The sequence below is a fragment of the Aphidius gifuensis genome, linkage group LG6 (genome assembly GCF_014905175.1).
Source record: "Aphidius gifuensis isolate YNYX2018 linkage group LG6, ASM1490517v1, whole genome shotgun sequence".
Taxonomy (NCBI): Eukaryota; Metazoa; Arthropoda; class Insecta; order Hymenoptera; family Braconidae; genus Aphidius; species Aphidius gifuensis.
This window is the reverse complement of record NC_057793.1, coordinates 4,135,992-4,154,883: the sequence shown is the minus strand read 5'-3', so window position 1 is coordinate 4,154,883 and position 18,892 is coordinate 4,135,992. Positions and strand designations below refer to the sequence as shown.

The 18,892-nt window shown below is 26.4% G+C and overlaps 1 protein-coding gene across 4 annotated transcripts in view; it reads right to left on the bottom strand.

Moving 5' to 3' along the window:
• LOC122858958 (amyloid beta A4 precursor protein-binding family B member 1-interacting protein) overlaps nt 1–18,892 on the bottom strand; it is a 94,620-nt gene that overhangs the window by 14,605 nt on the left and 61,123 nt on the right. For 3 of the 4 annotated variants that reach the window (XM_044162216.1, XM_044162214.1, XM_044162215.1), the window contains one exon: nt 2,917–3,016. In XM_044162216.1, the coding sequence (XP_044018151.1) occupies nt 2,917–3,016 (100 nt within the window). Of the gene's footprint in view, nt 1–2,916; nt 3,017–8,564; nt 8,899–18,892 lie in introns of those variants that run through there. The other variant, XM_044162217.1, reaches the window with a different exon arrangement.

Genomic DNA, 18,892 nt, shown 5'->3' with positions numbered 1-18,892 from the left:
ATAAATACCGGGAAAAAAATTTAAATATCAAGGTATACATATAATAAATCAACTGAAACTTTTTATTCTATATACTAACATTGTTGAGTTGACAGCTGTCATTAAACTCTTTCTTTTTTTTCATTTAAATATTTTAGAATAATTTTTTCCACTACTTTTTAATTAACTTGACATTGTAATTTATAAATTTATATAAAAATAATAATTGTCTAGTTGCTATATATTGAAGATAATAAAGTGAATCATTTTTGTTTATTTATTTCAATTTTATTTGTCGAGAAATAAAAAACTCAGTTCTTTTTCTTTTAGTGACAATTTTTACAGAGACATAAAGCAAAGAATACGGAAATTAATCGTAAAAAATTTATATACGAAACTAGGTGTAAAGCCATATCACGGTGGGATCAAGGAAAGTATTTAATTACATACCAGACCATCAAGTTGGCTATAAAAAATTCCGGAAAATAATAATATCAACGAACTTGAAAAAAAGGTTTTTTTTTTTTATTTTTCTTTTTTAATATTGAAGGATTTTACGTCATTAATTTCAAATTGGGATTTTTTATTCATGATAATGCTTGGGTTTTATTATTTTTTTTTTATTTACAAAGAAAAAGAAGTTTTATTTTTTGTTTTTCCTTAAGTACTTTTCTCATGGAAAGTCGTTAACGATTTAAAGAGTTTTAGTTTTTTATTATACCTATAGTTTTTTTTTTTTTTTGTCTTTTTCATTAATAACTTTACATTTTATTGGCCATTTAATTTAATAAAAGGATTTTTAGAGTGTCCAAGTGGGTGCTCGGAAAACTTTTATAATAAGTTTGATAATAAGCTGGTGGTGTTCAACAGTCCTTATCTAAGGAATGTCCTGAGGCTGATGCAATGTGCAAGTAACTAACAAACTCAACACTTGACTTACTCTATTCACAAACATGCTTGAACAACTTGAGGAAGTTATACAAAACCATCCAGTTATTTTAATCTCATGTAAATGCGTGTAATATACGTGATTGATTTAATTTTTAAGCTCGCTATGAATATACATTCATTGAGTAGAAAAAATTAAAATAAATGTATCATTTATACTTGAGATTAAATGGCGCGACTTGTTTGAATACTTGACTGGGCACATAATCGAATATACATACGTCGACGTTGTCTTATAGACAAATGACTTGCCGACTATTTTTTTTTTTCAATTGTCGAGACTGTACGTCAGAATTACGGCGACTTAAAAAAATAAATTCGCGGATAAAACATGATGCTACTGGTTGACCGAAGTAAACTTTGCCAAATGTATTAAAACAAAATTCATTTTTTTTTATTTCATTATATGAAAGTTTCTGGCTGAAGTAAATCAAGACTCAAGTTTCTATTTTATTTATATATTTTTTTTTTTCAACAACAAAGTTGTTTTTGTTTATATAGTTTTGTATCTTTATAAGTTGATGTTGGTTTGTGATGCTTGAAGGAAGGATAGGAGACTATTAGTCAGTGCATGTAGACCGGAAAATCCAGATATCTGTAGAATGGAATCGGCAAACTTTATATTTTTTAGTTAAATTTAATCGACTGAATTTTATCTTGAGCATCACTGGCATAAATATAATAATTTAAATAATACAAAAAAATATAAAAGAAAAAAAATTAAATAACTTTTTAATAATAGTACAAAAGAGCTTTATAAATTTTACTCTAAATCATAGATAGAAAATTTATTTGAATGTGGTATTGAGACAAAAGGGGGTGCAGTTGATGGGTGGTTAAAAAAAAAATTAAATGAAAAGGGTGGAATACCGAAAGGTATTATCGACAGCCTTGGGCAATATTCAGAAATATAAATTCAACGATATGCCAAAGGTACACATATTCTTATTTATAAATAAACTGTACATGGACACATTTGTGTATATATATTTGTGTTTATATCTATACAAAAGTGTACGTTGAAAAGATTTTAGATAACCATTTCCGCAGGCAATATTTGTGTGTTGAGACCCTGGCTCGTCCAGCTCAACTCGACGCCAACATAAAAGGTAAACCCATGCGAATTTATATATGTATGCCAATAGAGAAAATAAAAAAATAAAAAAAATATATATACTCAAGATAATATATTTTATGAAAATATTTTTGCTCGGTTTATGAGGCGTGTACGTTGTTGATGAATTGTATTTTTTTTTTTTTCATTCTCCGCTGAATTGATACTGCATTGTTATTATAATATCTGCGTCATTATTATCCGGAAAAATTCTTAGTAAAGATTCACTTTTGTGCTAGATTTTTTACTTCTTTTTTTTTTTATCAAGGAAAAATAATACTACTCAAGTTGATGGTCTCATTTTTTATATTTTTTTTTTATATATACACCATGTTATCAAGCTCGACGGGTATAAATTATTGCACAATTTAGTTTGGGCGTTTTGTAAGATACAGCTAATGACTTGATGACAAGAGAATATTTGATTTTAGCTGGATTAATATACGAAGCAATGAAGCAGATTGTTCAAGGTATACTTTGCAAAAAAAAACCAAACAAAAAAGATAAATAATTAGTTGAGAAAAAAAAAAAACAAAAAGTAATTTTCTAATGCAGGAATATCGGTCAAAGTTGGGGTGATGTTTCTTTTACTTGGATTGGTACTCAACAAGAAGCGGATGAAAAAAAAAAATGCCTAGCTATCTTTGAGAGGGGTTGTACGCCCTGAGTCGTTATCACAAGTATAGTGTGTATAATGGAGGTAAATTTTTTTCGTGTCATCGATGCTTGAAGAATCCATGATTCATTCAAAGAGGGATGAAGGACATTTTGGTCGACCTGAATGAAAAAAATAGGGACGAAAGGAAAAAAAAAAGTCTTCCACTTTCACATGGTTTAACCTGAGTATAGTTGAAATATTTAAAAATTTTTTTTACCTTCAAGATTTGCCATGGAAAATCGATAACTGTCAATTCTCGGTGTGTTGATGTCTGAATTAAATGGCCTTAGGGTTGCTGAGCTCACATTGTCCAAGCCCTGTAACAAAATAAAAATATAATAATAAAAATATCAGTAAAATTGCATATTCAAGATCAAAAGTAAATTTAAAAAAAAAAAAATTTCATTTTAGCAATAAAAGTTTTGTAGAATTTCACCCTATGGCAAAGTGAGTTTCATTTTGTCGTCTGTTGAAATTGCAAGATGTGCATCAAGTCAGACTTTGTATGAATGAAAAGCCTCCTCAATTTCATCATGATTCTCTCCTCTTTCCATTTCTTCAACCGGAATACCATATCAGTTTGGTTCCTTCGGGCTTCTTGGTGACAGCGTGGTAAATGCAATTCAACTCACTCACACCCATCAATTTATTTCTCTTTCAACATTCAGTATATATATCCCTTTTCACAATCTTAAAGATATCAAGTCTTAAAGACATATATATATAAATACATCAACCAATATTTCTCTGGTGATTTTCCAGCATCAACAAAATGAATCGACACTTTGCCATTTTTTTTACAACTTCAAATACAATTTAAAATGTCATATAGCTCAATGAGTTTTCTTACCATTCGACAAATATCGATAACAATATTTCGAAAAGCAATTCAACTTTTTTTAAAAAAAAATATAATTTGATTATATCGATTTAAATTTTAAAAATTCATTGATTACACGGAGAAAAATTTACATTTTTTTTTAATATAATACCATAGCAATTTTTGCGTTGTGTTACAGTAAGCTGGAACCATAAGAGCATCATATTAAATTTTGAGACAGGCCATAGCAATTTTCATTGAAAAACGCCACTTATTGGCCGTACGCCATATGATGTACCATAGTAATTCTTGCGATGGGCAAACGCAAAATTTATTATGTTTATAAACGCTCGTAAAAAAATATTGTAAAAAAACATTTCAAGCCTAGGATTTGAACCACATATCATCGGGATACAAATCCTACGAGTTATCCGCTGCGCCACAACAACGTATCTGTAAGGGAAATATTATTTGTTTTACATTAACAATTTAAAAATAAGCAAAGTCACGCCTGCGCAGTCGACTAAAAAGTGGGGCAGTTGACATTTCTGAGTCCTTCATCAATTTCTATGGCCCATTGTAATTTTAAATATGTTGTTGTATTTGTTAGTGACACCTACAGGAAATCCAAGAAAGTTATTAAAATTACTATGGTACATTGTAAATTTTCAGAGGATCATTTTAATCTTGTCCATAACAACAAAGTAAAATTTGTGAAATAAACAAAGCAAAAAGAAAAAATATTTTTGCTATGGTGCAAAATGTAATTTTAGACTGATTATTTTAAATTTTAAATTTGGTTTCTGTAAAAATTTCTTATGCGTTGTAATTTTTCATCGGGGAATAGTAAAAAACATGACAAAATCGCTATGGTACATTTTAATTTTTCAAGACTACAATTGTTTTTTTTCGTTGAAATGACAGTAAATTTTTTAATAATCATAATATGGTTCTATGGTAATGTGGCACCATAGTAATATTGAGTGAAAATTTTTCTCCGTGTAACTGTTTTTTTTTATTTATAAAAAATATATAATATATTTATTTTAATAATTTTTTTTTCATAGAAGATAATGATGATGAAAAGTGATGCTTTTAAAAAAACTACTCTCGGCATTCTAGCTTCTACATATTTTGCGCTATTAGTCGTGAATAATGTGAGCTGTCACCTCGTTAAGCCCGAAGCGAGCATGGTTGAGTGGTCAATCAAGTGTAGAGGGTTGTCCGCATAACACACCCACATACACACTCAACGTTTGATAATACATAATACATATATATCCTGAAAACTTGTTGTGTGCATGGTCAACATCCCTTATGCTATATAATCATTTCGTTGACAAGCATTGGGCATGCACTCACACACCCAAACGTAAATGAAAAACGAACGAAAAAATAAACTAGAACAAGATCTCAATGATCACATATATACATTATATATTTAAAAAAAAATAAAGCATGTCCTCAGGGTTCATATAAATCACTTGGAGAATGTCGGAAGTATATAAACAGCCTAGACTACCATCTTGCTTTATAAACAACCTTTATCTTTACAATCATGCATTCCAGCCATGAAGATATTATTGAACACACAAATATAGTTATCTTGATAATTCTAGTAATGCATTTTCTTATATATTACTATACATGCGTGAATAACTTTGCACCAAGTTGCATGATAAAAATTCAAAAGATAAATATTTGAAAATTGTAATAAAAATTTATAAATTCTGTTACTCTTCAAGATCCACGTAAAGCCATTTTTTAATATTGAAAAACTCTTACAAATAAGCCATTTTATGCTCACAAATTTATACACTTTATTTTCAATCTTATTCTACAAAATGTAGAATAAAAAAAAATTCTCTATACTCTGTTATTTGTACATGAAAAAAAAAAAACTATATATAAAAATAGTAAATTCCTATTGAGATTTTTTTTAAAAGATTTGGTTTATATATATAATTTAAAAGATTTAAGTTGTTTTTTTAAATTTATTTTTAAACTTGGTAGTTGCATGTAGGATAACAAATAATGTTGATAATTGGGTGAACTATGCATAACTGTGTCCTATTTATTTGAAATTGAAATATCTTTTTTATCTGTCAATGTGGTGAGTTGTGTGTATAAATTCATAAATATAAATTTTGTATACACTGCAGAGGTATCTGGTAGATATACATGCCAATGCTTGTTGGTTATATATATTATTACGAAGGTGAGCATAAGCAAAAGAGATCTCATTCACCATAAATTTTGAAAAGGCGTTTGTTCTCACCCGATTGCATGAAGGATTCATAATCTCTACTTTAGTACGTGACCAACGAGAGTACCAAGTACGTAGATATAATATCATGTCTCTTTATACGCTTACTATCATAAAATGCAAAAGAGGTCGTATACATCTTTCCAAAATCTACACTACATTTTATTTAACTTTTTTTTACTATTTATTTTCATTCAAATATTATACAGTTGCGTAGTGTGAATTATTACACAGGAGTTTTCGTAAAGACTTTAAAATTTTATAACAAACGCGTTCACGCATTTGTCTGTTTTACAGTGATATTTTAATATTTTATTTAAACAAATAAATATATAAATAAACAAAGTTATTATACAGTTGACTATACATATACAAAATCATGTGTTTAACTTTGCAGTTTGAAAGGTACCACCCACGATGCTCATTTCAAAACAAGGAAATGTTAAACATTTCATTATACATGCAAAAACGATTTGAGGATCAGAATTTATTTGAGAATTGTATTATATTCAAGTGACTTTAAGCGTGGGAGTTTAGAGAATTAAAAAAGGAGTTTAAACACAAAATAGAAAATACATACAATTAGATTTGAATTGATATAAGTATAATTTTTTTTTGATTTTTTCTAGCAAATACAAGAATTGTCTGAGACGCAATTTTTATATTTAAAAATACATTTGATTTATATTTAGATAGATGAGACAGTGTAATCATCATCATGATATATAAATACGGGGTATGACGTCACATTAATTCGACAAGAAGATATTTTTATAAAAAAGCTAATACGTTATAGATTGCACTGATGACGCGAAGCTCAACAAAAATACCCTGGCATTTACAAATAATAGGTGAAAATTAATAATTTGTCATTTTGTAATTTTTCAACGAAAATAATCATTTTTTTTGACCTCAATAAATTTCATTTGTTGTATATTAATAGAGGTAAATATAAAAGAAAAAAATAGATAAGAAAAAAAAAAAAGGTAAAATATATATTTATAAAATTTCTTTGAATTTTTTGAAGCATAATTCTTGTTTGCAGTTACTGAACAAAGAGAGGTTAAAATTGTTCTTCCGCATATTATATTGTATCGATAAAATATTGTATTTTATTTATTTTTAAAAAATTTTTTTTTTCTTTACCCTTATGTCACGTTTGTTCACGAGGTTAGTGGCATCGTCGAGACTTGAATCTTTGATAAACATTGAGTTAACCAACGAACGTGACTACAGCATTGATTTTTACACCAGCAAACTTCAACTTATTTTGAAAATTTCGCACACACATGCTTAGAAAAAAAGCAAAAAAATATTATTTGAAAATAATAAAAAAAAAAACTTGATGATGCTTGTTAACTAACTTTTCTGATAAAATCATTGAAGTACACTTGGGAATTGAAGTTGTCTTGGTTAAAGTTTGACAAAGTTGCACAAAGAAAGCCCAATGTCGTTTTCAAAAGTAAACGTTTATATGCACTTGTGTGGAAAAATATGGATGACTTGTTTGGCATAAGTTACGTAATTTTTGCATCGTCGCCAAGAGATGGGGTTTTAATTTTTCATTATGTGGTGGGTTTATTGTTTGGATTCTGCCAGACCAAAAAGGGAAGAAGTAAAAAATAATAAAGGACATGGTTTGAAGAATAAAAAAAGTAAATAAATGAAAAATGACAAAGAAAAAAAAAACAAGAAAACTGAATTAGAGCAGAGTTGAATTTAGCTTTTGCCAATTTTTCTATACCTTCAGGCATTTCTCATGGGACTAAAGCTGTTTTTACGAAAAAATATCTTCAAAACAATAAAGTCTTTTTATTTTTTGATTTTTCTAAAGAACATTTAATAAAAAAAAAAAAACTCCAGTAATACAATTTACTTGGTAGATGGAAAATATAATTAAATACGAAGGATGTAAACACCAAAGTAATTGAATAATCTGACATAATAAAAATAAAAAAATTGTTTGTTGATTTTTTTTCTACCTAATCTTCATGTGACACTTTTTTTTTTTTTACTCATCTTGATGATAAAAAGAAGAGGCAACTTTTGACCTGATATATTCATTTTTACATACAAAAGAATTTTTAAGTTTCAACTCTTGAAATTTAGATAAGTTTCATGTGTGTACCGTTGAGTATGAAAGAAAATAAAAGTAGGTCTAGTACGAGCAAGTGATTTTTATATATGACACGCAGAAAAAAAATCCCCTTCAAACAACACATACTTTCTCACCCCTCGACATATTTTTTTTTCATCATGCTACTATTATTTAAGATAAAAAAAAATGGATTTATACAAATAAAAATCCATCTTGGTATAACCACAATATTTTCTTTTCATTTTATATTATTTTTGTTATTTTTATTGCAAAGAAAAGAATGCAAAAAAACGTGGATTATATTTCTTATGATTTTTTCATAGCTTTAAATCCATTCATGATTGAATTAATTAAAAAAAGAAATATTAAAATTTTTAATTTGAAAAAAAAAAAGAAAAACAAGCTGCTACATTTAATGTTCAATTAGACTCGAACTTTCAACAGATGCTGGTGGTCACGTGAAGACGATTTACGTGCTTTAATTTTATCTTAAATTATTCGTGGATATCCCTCAATGATGTACGAGGGTAAAAAATTGAAAAACAAAAATAAAAAGCATACATAACTTATTGCACTAAAAAAAAATCACTTGAATGAAAATTCACAAAGAGTTTAATCCGCTTTGCATAATCTCTCATGGAAAATATCAGTAATGGAATATACAAGTTCCATGATACTCACATACTCTTGGACTTTGTGGCTTTTCCACCGAAAAAATCGCTCCATTATTCACTGTTAAACCAGTGACAGATAGTCACTTTTGTAATTATTCTTTGTCAAAAACTTTTTTTATTAGATCCATCAGAACTGTATGTTGTATTGAGAAAAAAAAAAAAAAAACAAAACGTAATTCAAAATATATAAAATTAAATAATTTAAAACTATTTCAGTCGTTAATTATTAATAAAAATAAATAAATAAATAAATAAAATTTGAATTGATCGCGTAAATTGATAATGAGGATATTTAAACAACCCCCAAGAGTCAATGATAGGACGGAGTTACTCCGAATACTGGATGCTGTCCCGTGAGGAATTCAGCGTGGAGCCTCAAACACCTCGTTTTCCTCACTTTTCTTCTTCTATACCTCTTGCTCACTTGTTCTTCTTTACTCTGGATGTGTTTTAGTCGCGCGCGCAAACTCATCAAAATAATTATGCGCATGTGCAGCTATTGATTCCCTCGATTGTAATATTATTTCAGGATGTTGATACCAGCCACACAACATGATAGCTCAACAAAGTAAAGGACATTTAGAACATAACTTATTTTCAAATAAATTGTTTGATTAGTTTTTCATTAATCGCTTCAATATTGCAATTGTTGTTTTATATTTTCATAAACCAACATCATGAATTACCACCAAACCACACGATCTAACTTCAAATCCAACTGGCAAGAAATAATTTAACCAACATCTATTCTCTATCGTTTTTTCATACCCTTATAATACATAAAATGTAAATTTGTATTTTCACCTGGTTATACATATCTATTTATAATTGTACACTTGGGAATTATTTGTAACGAGAAATTTTCTTGCATTACTCTTCATCTATTCATTCATTAATCATTACAAGTTTGATATTTATGCTGATTGTTTCAATGCCGTACATATGAATGAGCACTTTGACTTTTTAATTTTAACAACTTATAAAGCCAATTTATTGCTCGATTTTTTCAATTATATATTTATATAGCTACTTAAAAAATCATCATATTTTATAATTTAATTTAAACTTTTTAAACTCAATTTTATTATCATTTATTATTATTATTATTATTGAAATTAATGAAAAATAAAATTGTTCGTTTTTTTTTAGTTGAGTGTTTTCAAGCTGTATTTTAATGAGATGATTTTATTTATTTATTATTTAATGTAAATTATAAATATATGTATATTCAACTCACAAGCTTAGAAGGCATTGTAAAGGAAAAAAAAAAAAAAAAAAAAAAATCTGAAGTTGAAATACAATTAGCAAGTAATATCCAGCGGGATGTTGGTAGCTATTATTTTAAATGTGTTGAAATTAGAAGAGAGAATATTATTTTACCTTTCATGTATATAATGTAATTAAATATTAAAATGTTATTATTTTGACTTTAGTGTATACGTACTGTTAGTATAAACTCGAGTTAATTTATTTAAAAAATAAATAATAATAATTTAAAACAGCAACTAAAATAATAATTTCAAAGTTGATTTCTTTGTATGCAAGTGGTTGATTTCCACAGTAGCGAAAAACGTTTGTCAACAAAATAACAAAATTGCATTTGATGCTTTTATATATTTATTTTGTTAGAGATGAAATAATATATTATTTAAAATAAATAATATCGATTAACCCCGGGAGTGTGTGTGGTCTATTCTGTATATATATTTTGTCAGTTTTTGTGTTATTTTTTTTCACCGACATTTGTGTCTCGTTGTGGATAGATCTCTGTTTGATAGACGATATATTATACCAGAGCCCCAGAGGGTGGAGCTGCTTCACCAACTCGAACAATAAAAAAAATAAAAAAAGCATCTTGTGCAAGGAAGATTTTACTACCCTCCATTGATACATATATATTTTACATATCATAAAAAAATATTATCATGAGAAGTAATCAAAAAATATTCTCATCGAAATATAACGTAGAGATTGATAAATAAATAAATAAAAATAAAAACAATGAAATTGCCTATCTATATTTTTACGGATTTTAATAGTTTTTTTTTTTTTTCTTTTTAATTTCTGGATACAATTTTGTTTCAATTTGGTGTTGTATAAAAAGCTCTGTATACTGGTTATATATATAACTTTGAAAAACTCATTTCACAACTGCAAACGTGGTCACACTAATAGTCTATTCTGTTGGCCAACAAAACATAAACCTCAAAGTATTTTATAAACTTTATTTTATACACACGCACAAACACACACAGTGTGCTTTTGAAAAAAAAAATTTTTTTCTTTATTTGATAGTTGATTTGTTCCAATGGATTTTTATCATATTCAATAAACGGTGAGAATAAATTTAATTTATTTTTTTTGTTTTTAAAATTCTTAATATATATTTGGGGTATAGTCATATGCCTGTCGCGTCGCAATGCTGCTTGCCTGTCGATGTCATTTAGTTTTTTTTTTTTTTTTTTTTATTCTATTTCGTCTAGACCCTACACTTTTACCGCAACTTTTCTCGTCACGTCGAACCGCCCCTTTGCGAATCTCTTTTCTTAGGCTCAGCAGCAGTTGCAGTGCGTGGCTTTTCTCTAAGTTGATCTGAATGAAAAAAAATATATAAATATATAGAAAAAATATAAAATAAAAAAATTACTTGAAGCTGGCATATTTATAGTCGTCTAGAAAAAGCTGAGCTTTGATTTTTTATTTTTATTAGTTAAAAAGGTGGTTCTAGCCAAAGTGCAGAGTTACTTTGATGAAAAAAAAATTAATGTTAATTTACATATGGCAGTAAAAGCTCTTGCTCATTATTTTAAAATTAATACTATATTAAAAAAAAAAAAAAATAAAAATCAGCATTAATTAAACAAGATGTACTTTTGATAAATCCATTTGATAGAAATGTAATTTTATCTTTTAACATTGAAATGAATATTTCAAAAAAAAAGCCTACAAAATTAGTCAGCCAAAGCTTCAAGTAAACAGACGAAAGCTTAAGAGTGTAGAAAATTTTTCAAAGCCAGGACACAATAGTCCTGAGGGAGATAAACATACAAAAATACCTCTTAACTTTTTCCCTGTATATATAAAAGATCGAAAGCCCTTGAGGATACAAAAGTTCAAATCGTCACAAGTTCAAAATCTTCCCAAGTGAACGTACAATATATCCTTTTTTTTATTTTATTTTTATCTCTACCCATTTTCAATATTTTGAATATTTCATATAAAATCGAAAAAACATTGTCTATTAAAAACTTGAAAAGACCATATATCTTATATTTTATAAGTTGATATTCAATTCATTCAAATATCAATAATTTAATATAAAAAAAAAAAAACTTTTTTCATTTTAATATCAAGTTTTAACGCATCAATTGCAAAGCTCGAGACACATAACTACGAACTTGTTTCACAGAATAGTTCAAATAATGACAATCATATCTCAAGTGTACATTGTTTTTTAGATATTGTAGAGAGAAAATTTTTCAAAGGGAAGATTGTATGAACAACAGAAATGTAACACATGTATCAAAACGTGCTTTATCATTTTCAGCCAACTTTATTTAATTTATTTTTCATAAAAATATATATCTCTATATGAAATTTTTATCTACTTGGGAGTTGATATAAATGATAGAAGAAAAATCTACTGTCCAGCAATGACTGTTGATCGATAGAAAAAAAAAACAAACGACATTTAAATTTATTCTGAAAATCCATTGGATACTTTTATGTTGACCGATCAAAAAGTTTGTTCAATTACCATTTACATTGGTGATCCGATTGACATATCTGATTGACGTACCCTAGACGTTGTATTAAATCAGATCATTTACTAAATCCCTAGTTGAATTTTTTACTCTTCCTTTTTGAACATCACAGAAACCCGTCGACTTCCTTATATATTCATCCAGTATCATCAATGACATTTTCATTTATCCAAAAAGAAAATATTTAAATAATTTTAAATTTGAATTGATTTTTTTACATTTTATTTTTCTTTATTGTCTTGCAGATATTTGATACGTCATTTGAAAATATTCCAAGGTATAAAAATAATATTTTTAAATGGCTCAACAAGCAAAATATAAGTGGATAAAAAATATCATTTGAGTTATTTGTCTTACTATCAGAAATGATAGGAAACAAAACGAAAAAAAAAAATAAACAAAGTAAAGGATTCTTCAATGAAAAAAATAAACAAATAAAATTCTGGGTCATCCAATTAGCCTGGTCTGTAGAAGTAGTTTGCTGATGTATTTTTATTTTTTATTTTTACGATCATATCGAGCAACATAAGTATCTAGACCCTCGACTTTAAGAGCCTCATTGATAAGAATTGTATAAGTATAGACAATTCGAACAATCAGGAAAAAATAAAAACCAATAAATATTTTTTTTGTTTTTTTAGTATCGTAGTGAATATTTTTTATATAATATATGTGTAATTAATCACCCCAACAAAGCTGATGGGGCAAAATTAAATCAGACTAATATGAAAAATTAAATTATCTTTATCAGTATTAATGTTTGTATAAATATTAAATTGAATGTAAATTTTTATCATGATCCATTAAGCAATTGGAAAATTAGTTTATTTTGAATTTATATTTTCAGGGAAAAATCGATTCAACAGTCAGAAATAAAATATTGAGAGTAGCCTATATTTTTTATGGAAATAAATGTATTATTTTGTATAATAATTTTATTCTATTTTGGATGGTACATATTTTTTATGAAAAAACAAATTTATTTTGATGATTGTAATAACTTTTCATTCAGAATATATACTTGTAACTTGGCTGCTTATTTATTTGACTTTTCAAATCATTTTTTGAGTATGAAAAATTCAAAATTAAAAGATAAATAACATATTAAAATTTTCCAACTACCAATTTGCTTTGATAATAAAATTTTTAATGTCATAGTCAAACATATTTTGAAGTTATCATTAAGATACGATAAGACAGTTTAATGGTAGGACAAGAGAAATTCCTTGACCCGTTACAAACAACAGGATGTTGTTATCATTGCCAGGAAAAATTTATAAAGATAACAACAAAATGTTAAAACTATTGTTTGATGTTTATGACATAATGAAATATTTTATTTATTAAAAAATAAGATTAATTAGTATGTAGTAAATAAAATATTAGCATTGAGATAAGAAAATATGATTTTATATAATCATCATTATTTTTTTATGTGAATAATAAAGAATAAAATAAAAAAAAAAAATGTATTTTCACTGACAGGAAGCAAGTAATGAGACAACTAAACGAGGGCTCGATTTTTTTACTTTAATTGGCCACGCCCATTATGCATTGTTAATTTTATATAATATGTTCTTCACAAGGTTAAACGACTGTTAAAAAATAAAAAAAGAACAGTAATTAGTATTAAACTTCGAACTTCACTCTTCAGTGAAAAAAAAAAATTTGCTGATTAATCTCTGTAAAGTAATGCATCTCGTTATACATAAAAAAAAATTAATTATTAAATACAGCTGCTGAAGGTTAGATTAAATTCTATTGATTATATTGTCTCAACATCAGGAGTCACATTCAAGATGGTATGGGAAAGAACAAAAAAAAAATTGTCGAAATAATTGAAGCAAGTATAACAGAGTAAAACATCAATAAATCGATAAATGTATACATGTCTATCAGCCACAATTGAATCGTATTTTTATTTTTTATTTTTGTGGTATAGAAAAAGGGTGTATTTTTTTTTTAAATTCCAAGCACGTTCACACGTGCTAGCCATCAATACTGCAGAAAATAAAAGTAACTACACGACATGTGAGACTTAACTACTACTCTAAGGATCGAAGCTTTTCTACTTTGAGGATCTTGCTATTATTCCAATGTTTTTTTTTAAAACTCGTTATTAAGACTAAACCGAAGCAAGGTTTACCCTCAGAGTACGTGCACAATTCATCCATCAGCCTAATTTCGATAATTACAAAAAGGATTACTCCATTGAATTCTAATATTTTAAAGCCACTTGTGTATTAATTTTTGTTTTTCAAACATGATTACAACTTTGTGTTGTAAAAATTAAACTATTAGTTGAAGAAAAAATATCTATATTTGACCTTGAAACGTCGAATATATAAAATTTGATTTTTTTTGATTTATTAAAAGTGGTAGTCACTTTCCGCAATCAGGAAATGAAAATGATAAGATAAAAAAAAATATATGTATCATATCCATCAATATATAAAAGTGATTGGTAATTTTTTTTTTTTCTTTTTTTTATATATTGGCTATTTTTGTCAAAGTTAATAAAATGAATATTGCATTAAATAGAAAAGAAAAAATTGAGGAAACAAGTTGACAGGCTTTTAGGATTTTGTTGTTGTTAAAATATTATTTTTTTTTTTTTCATATTCAGGTCATGGCTATATACTGATACCCAACTGTATACATGTAAACATAAATATGAATTTGATTTTAAAATGATATCTTTTATCCTGTTAATATTAAATTTTATTTTCTAGGAAAAGTTAAAATTTTTACATCGGAAATTGATTGTCTAATAATTTTAGAATCTAGTCTCAAAAATTGTTAGTTTTATTCTTGATAATATTGATGATAAAATGATTCATGATGAGGATCAATTATCATGATAAAATTCATTTGAAAAAAATATATATTAATGATGAATTAAAGCTTGAAATAAAATACTAACATAATTATTATTATTTTTTTTTTTGCAACATTGAATCCTATAATTTGTGTAAATGTTGAAATTAATATTGAAACAAAAAAAAATCCTATCAGTTGAAGTATATTTGAGCAGCAAGTGTAAGAGACAAATTAGTTATCTCTTTGCTTTCTATATATTCGCCTTGAAAAGTGTCTAGAGAGACACACAAAAACTGCTATTTATAATCTAAAATATTAACATAGGCGTCAGTTTTCTTCTTTCTTTAAAATTATTTCTCACTTTCTACACAAAATTCTATGAATAAATCAAGTTTTAAATTTTTTTTTAAAAACAAATCAACTGAACTCTAGTTCGATTGTCTAAGCATAATAATATTATATAAATAAATGAATAAATTGTTCAAATAACTTTGTTAAAATTTAATAAATATTTTCGAAACTAATGAAATATTTATTGGCAAAATAATTGATAATCAATGGCATTCCTTTTTAATTTAATTAATGTTTTATACTATATATTACGATAAAATTGATGTTCAGTAAGCCAATATATTTAATTAACAGTTTGGTATATCGTTAAATTTAAATTGAATTAAATTTAAATTAAAAAAAATATATATAGTCTTACAAGAGTCATTGATAAATGATATTGAATTGGAATTAAATTTTTTATAAAAGTTTGGCTGTTGAAAATGAAGCATTTAATTTTGTATCAGTGTGTATTCAGCTGATGTCTTCTAATATTAGAAATCGCAAGAGAGCAAATTCTATATTTATCAAACGTAGGGGCATTGCAGGTCGTTCAGTTAATTTACAGAGTATACAAGTCAAGATATTCTCAATGTGAATGCAGTGATTTCAAGTGTACCAACGCATGCTTCACCATCGAGACAATGGCATTCATTTGCAATACGTCAACAATTCTATACATGCATGTATTTAAAATTTAAATGATATCTTAATTTTTTTATATTTTAATATGTTTGAAAACACTTTAATCAAAATGGAAGAAAACGAAACAAGTGTTTCGCAGAGAGATACTAACAGTCAGTACCTTAAAAATAAACAGTTGATTTTATTTTATCTTTAATTTTAAAAATTATATAAAATATTATTTAAATTAAAATTAACATGGAATGTTTTTGTGTATTTTTAATTCTCTATATATAAAATTATCTTAAAAATAAATTTAATATAATTTATTAACTGTTTTAAATATATTTTTAAATTTAACTATTTTTTTAAAATATCAATGACTATTATACAAATGAAAGTTTAAAAAAAAATTAACTAAACACCTGAACGAATGCATTTAAAAAAAATATTAAATATTAAATTTTGGCGTATGTCGGTATAGCCAAGATAATAAAATAAAAAATAAATTAAATAAAATTAATAATGAAAAAAAAAAAAAAAAGTTAAATGTCGAAAGAAGCGGCAAAATAAAGTGTCAAGGGTGAAGTTAAAACTAAAAAAAAAAAAAGGTAAAAAGGGTGGAGTAAATATTGTCAGAGGGGAATTTTATGATAGGTTTTAAAAAAATGGATATGTGTGGCAAAAAAAAAAAAATTTTTAAAATGAGTCATCGAAGGTTGTCGATAAAATTGAAGAAGCCGGTGACTTTAACAAAGCTGTTTTAACGAAGAGCGACATAAAGTCATATGAATAGTATACGACGACGACATTGATTTGATTTTTTTATTTTTTTTTTTTTTCTCCATGGCGGGTCTTGTTCCGTTACAATAAACTGTGTGGCATTCAAATCGGCAAAAAATAAAAAAATAGATACATAAAGATCACGTCCCTTCGGCTCAGATGAAAGTTCACAACCCCCGGAGTTTTCAAAAGTCTAGGACACTCCACACTGAGTGTATCACGTAAAAAAAAAAAAAATTATATAGCAAAAAAAGGTGAAAACTAGAAAAAAAAAAAATCATATAAATCAAGATGTATATCTTTTTATTTATTTATTTTTTTTTCTTTTTTCAGAAGTTTATTTCACTCCCTGCTGATCACAAAACATCTTGACTTTTCCGACCGGCAAATTGTTTGCCAAGTTGAAAATTGAAATATATGAAGTATCAAAGTAACCTCTGGTGGTAAATTTTTCTTAGTAAATACTTTTAAAGCCAGCATAAATACAACTTCTCGAAAGACCATAAAAAAAAAAAAAAAGCATTAATTAAAAATATAATAAATTTGATGTAATTTAAAATAAATTTTTCTCATTTATTATTTCAATTGTATTTGCGCTTATTTGAGGATATAAATTGAGATAATTTTTCGCGTTAAATATAAGACAAATGATGGTGTTATTTTTATTATAATGTGACAATTTTCGTTATTGGATGAAAAAGACAAGGGAATGTATATAGCTGTGACCTTTTTATTTTTTATTTTGGTGAATTTTACAAATTTGAAAGACGAGATGAGGGTGCGACTGACACACTCAACCAACCATGAAGTGTTTTTGTAAAGTCCTTGAAATATTTCACACCGAGGGTGTGGATGTTTGGATCTGTGAGATATATAGTTGTTTTTTTAAAAGATAAAAAATTACCTAATAAAAAAGGAAAATCGCTCTAAGCATGGCTAAGATAAATCAATAATGACATGTAATACTGGACATGCAGCAAATAAACATTTGAATTAACATATTAATTTATAAACAAGTATAAATATTATTTTTATCATCAGTTAAAGAATTTTATGACTATCTTTTTAAAATGACAAGATCAATCATAGTTTGTTTTTTTTTTGTTTTTCTCTTTTTTATATTTGAAATACTTTTATGTATTTTTACTTGATATTTATTTATTTTTACTTTCATTTCCGTTGCAAGCAGGGATGTTTTATTTTCAACGACGAATCTTGTTTTTTTTTTTGTAATACATTTACGTTGCATTAAGCTATTCATCTTGTCAAAGAATCAACGTGACTAGAAAACAACAGATTACTATTGAAATATTGTCAATTAATTAATTTAAATTAATTTACATGTTTAATTACAGAGACAAAATTGATTGGTAAAAAATAAAATAAATAATAAAATGTAATTTAAAATATCGATTTATTTGTGGCTACGATATTTCTCAAATGTTTCCGGGCTTTATTTCGATTTGACGGTTTGAAATAATGAAAAAAGCTAAGATAATGGAGCTAGCAATTTTTCATTTCTCCCTTTAGAAATAAATATAAAAACCACCTATTTCCCAATGATGAACATGGTATATTGAAAAAGATTATTCAAAGTCCAGAAAAAATATATTCTCTTGGATATATCGGAAAGAAAAAAAATTATATTTTTATGTTTACTTTAAAATATATATATTATTTATTTTATTTTTTATCTAAAAAATATGAAGACTCATCTTTGCACGGACAAAGGCGTTTGTATAAATCAAAGTTGTGTATCTATACTAGATGTTTCACTCTTTTCTGCATTTTAAAAATTTTTTATTTACAATTTATTTTATTTTTTCAGTTAGTCATGCTATCTGCAGCCACAAACTGAGTTCTTCGAACATTTAACGTAACGATAAAGTCAGCCATTTTCCTTAACCCCTGTTTTATGTTTCCGGATTTTTCCACTAGTATATACACCACATCTTTTATTGTTGAAATGTTTTTTTTTTTATTTTCAACAAAATAACTATCAACTTTTGTAAAT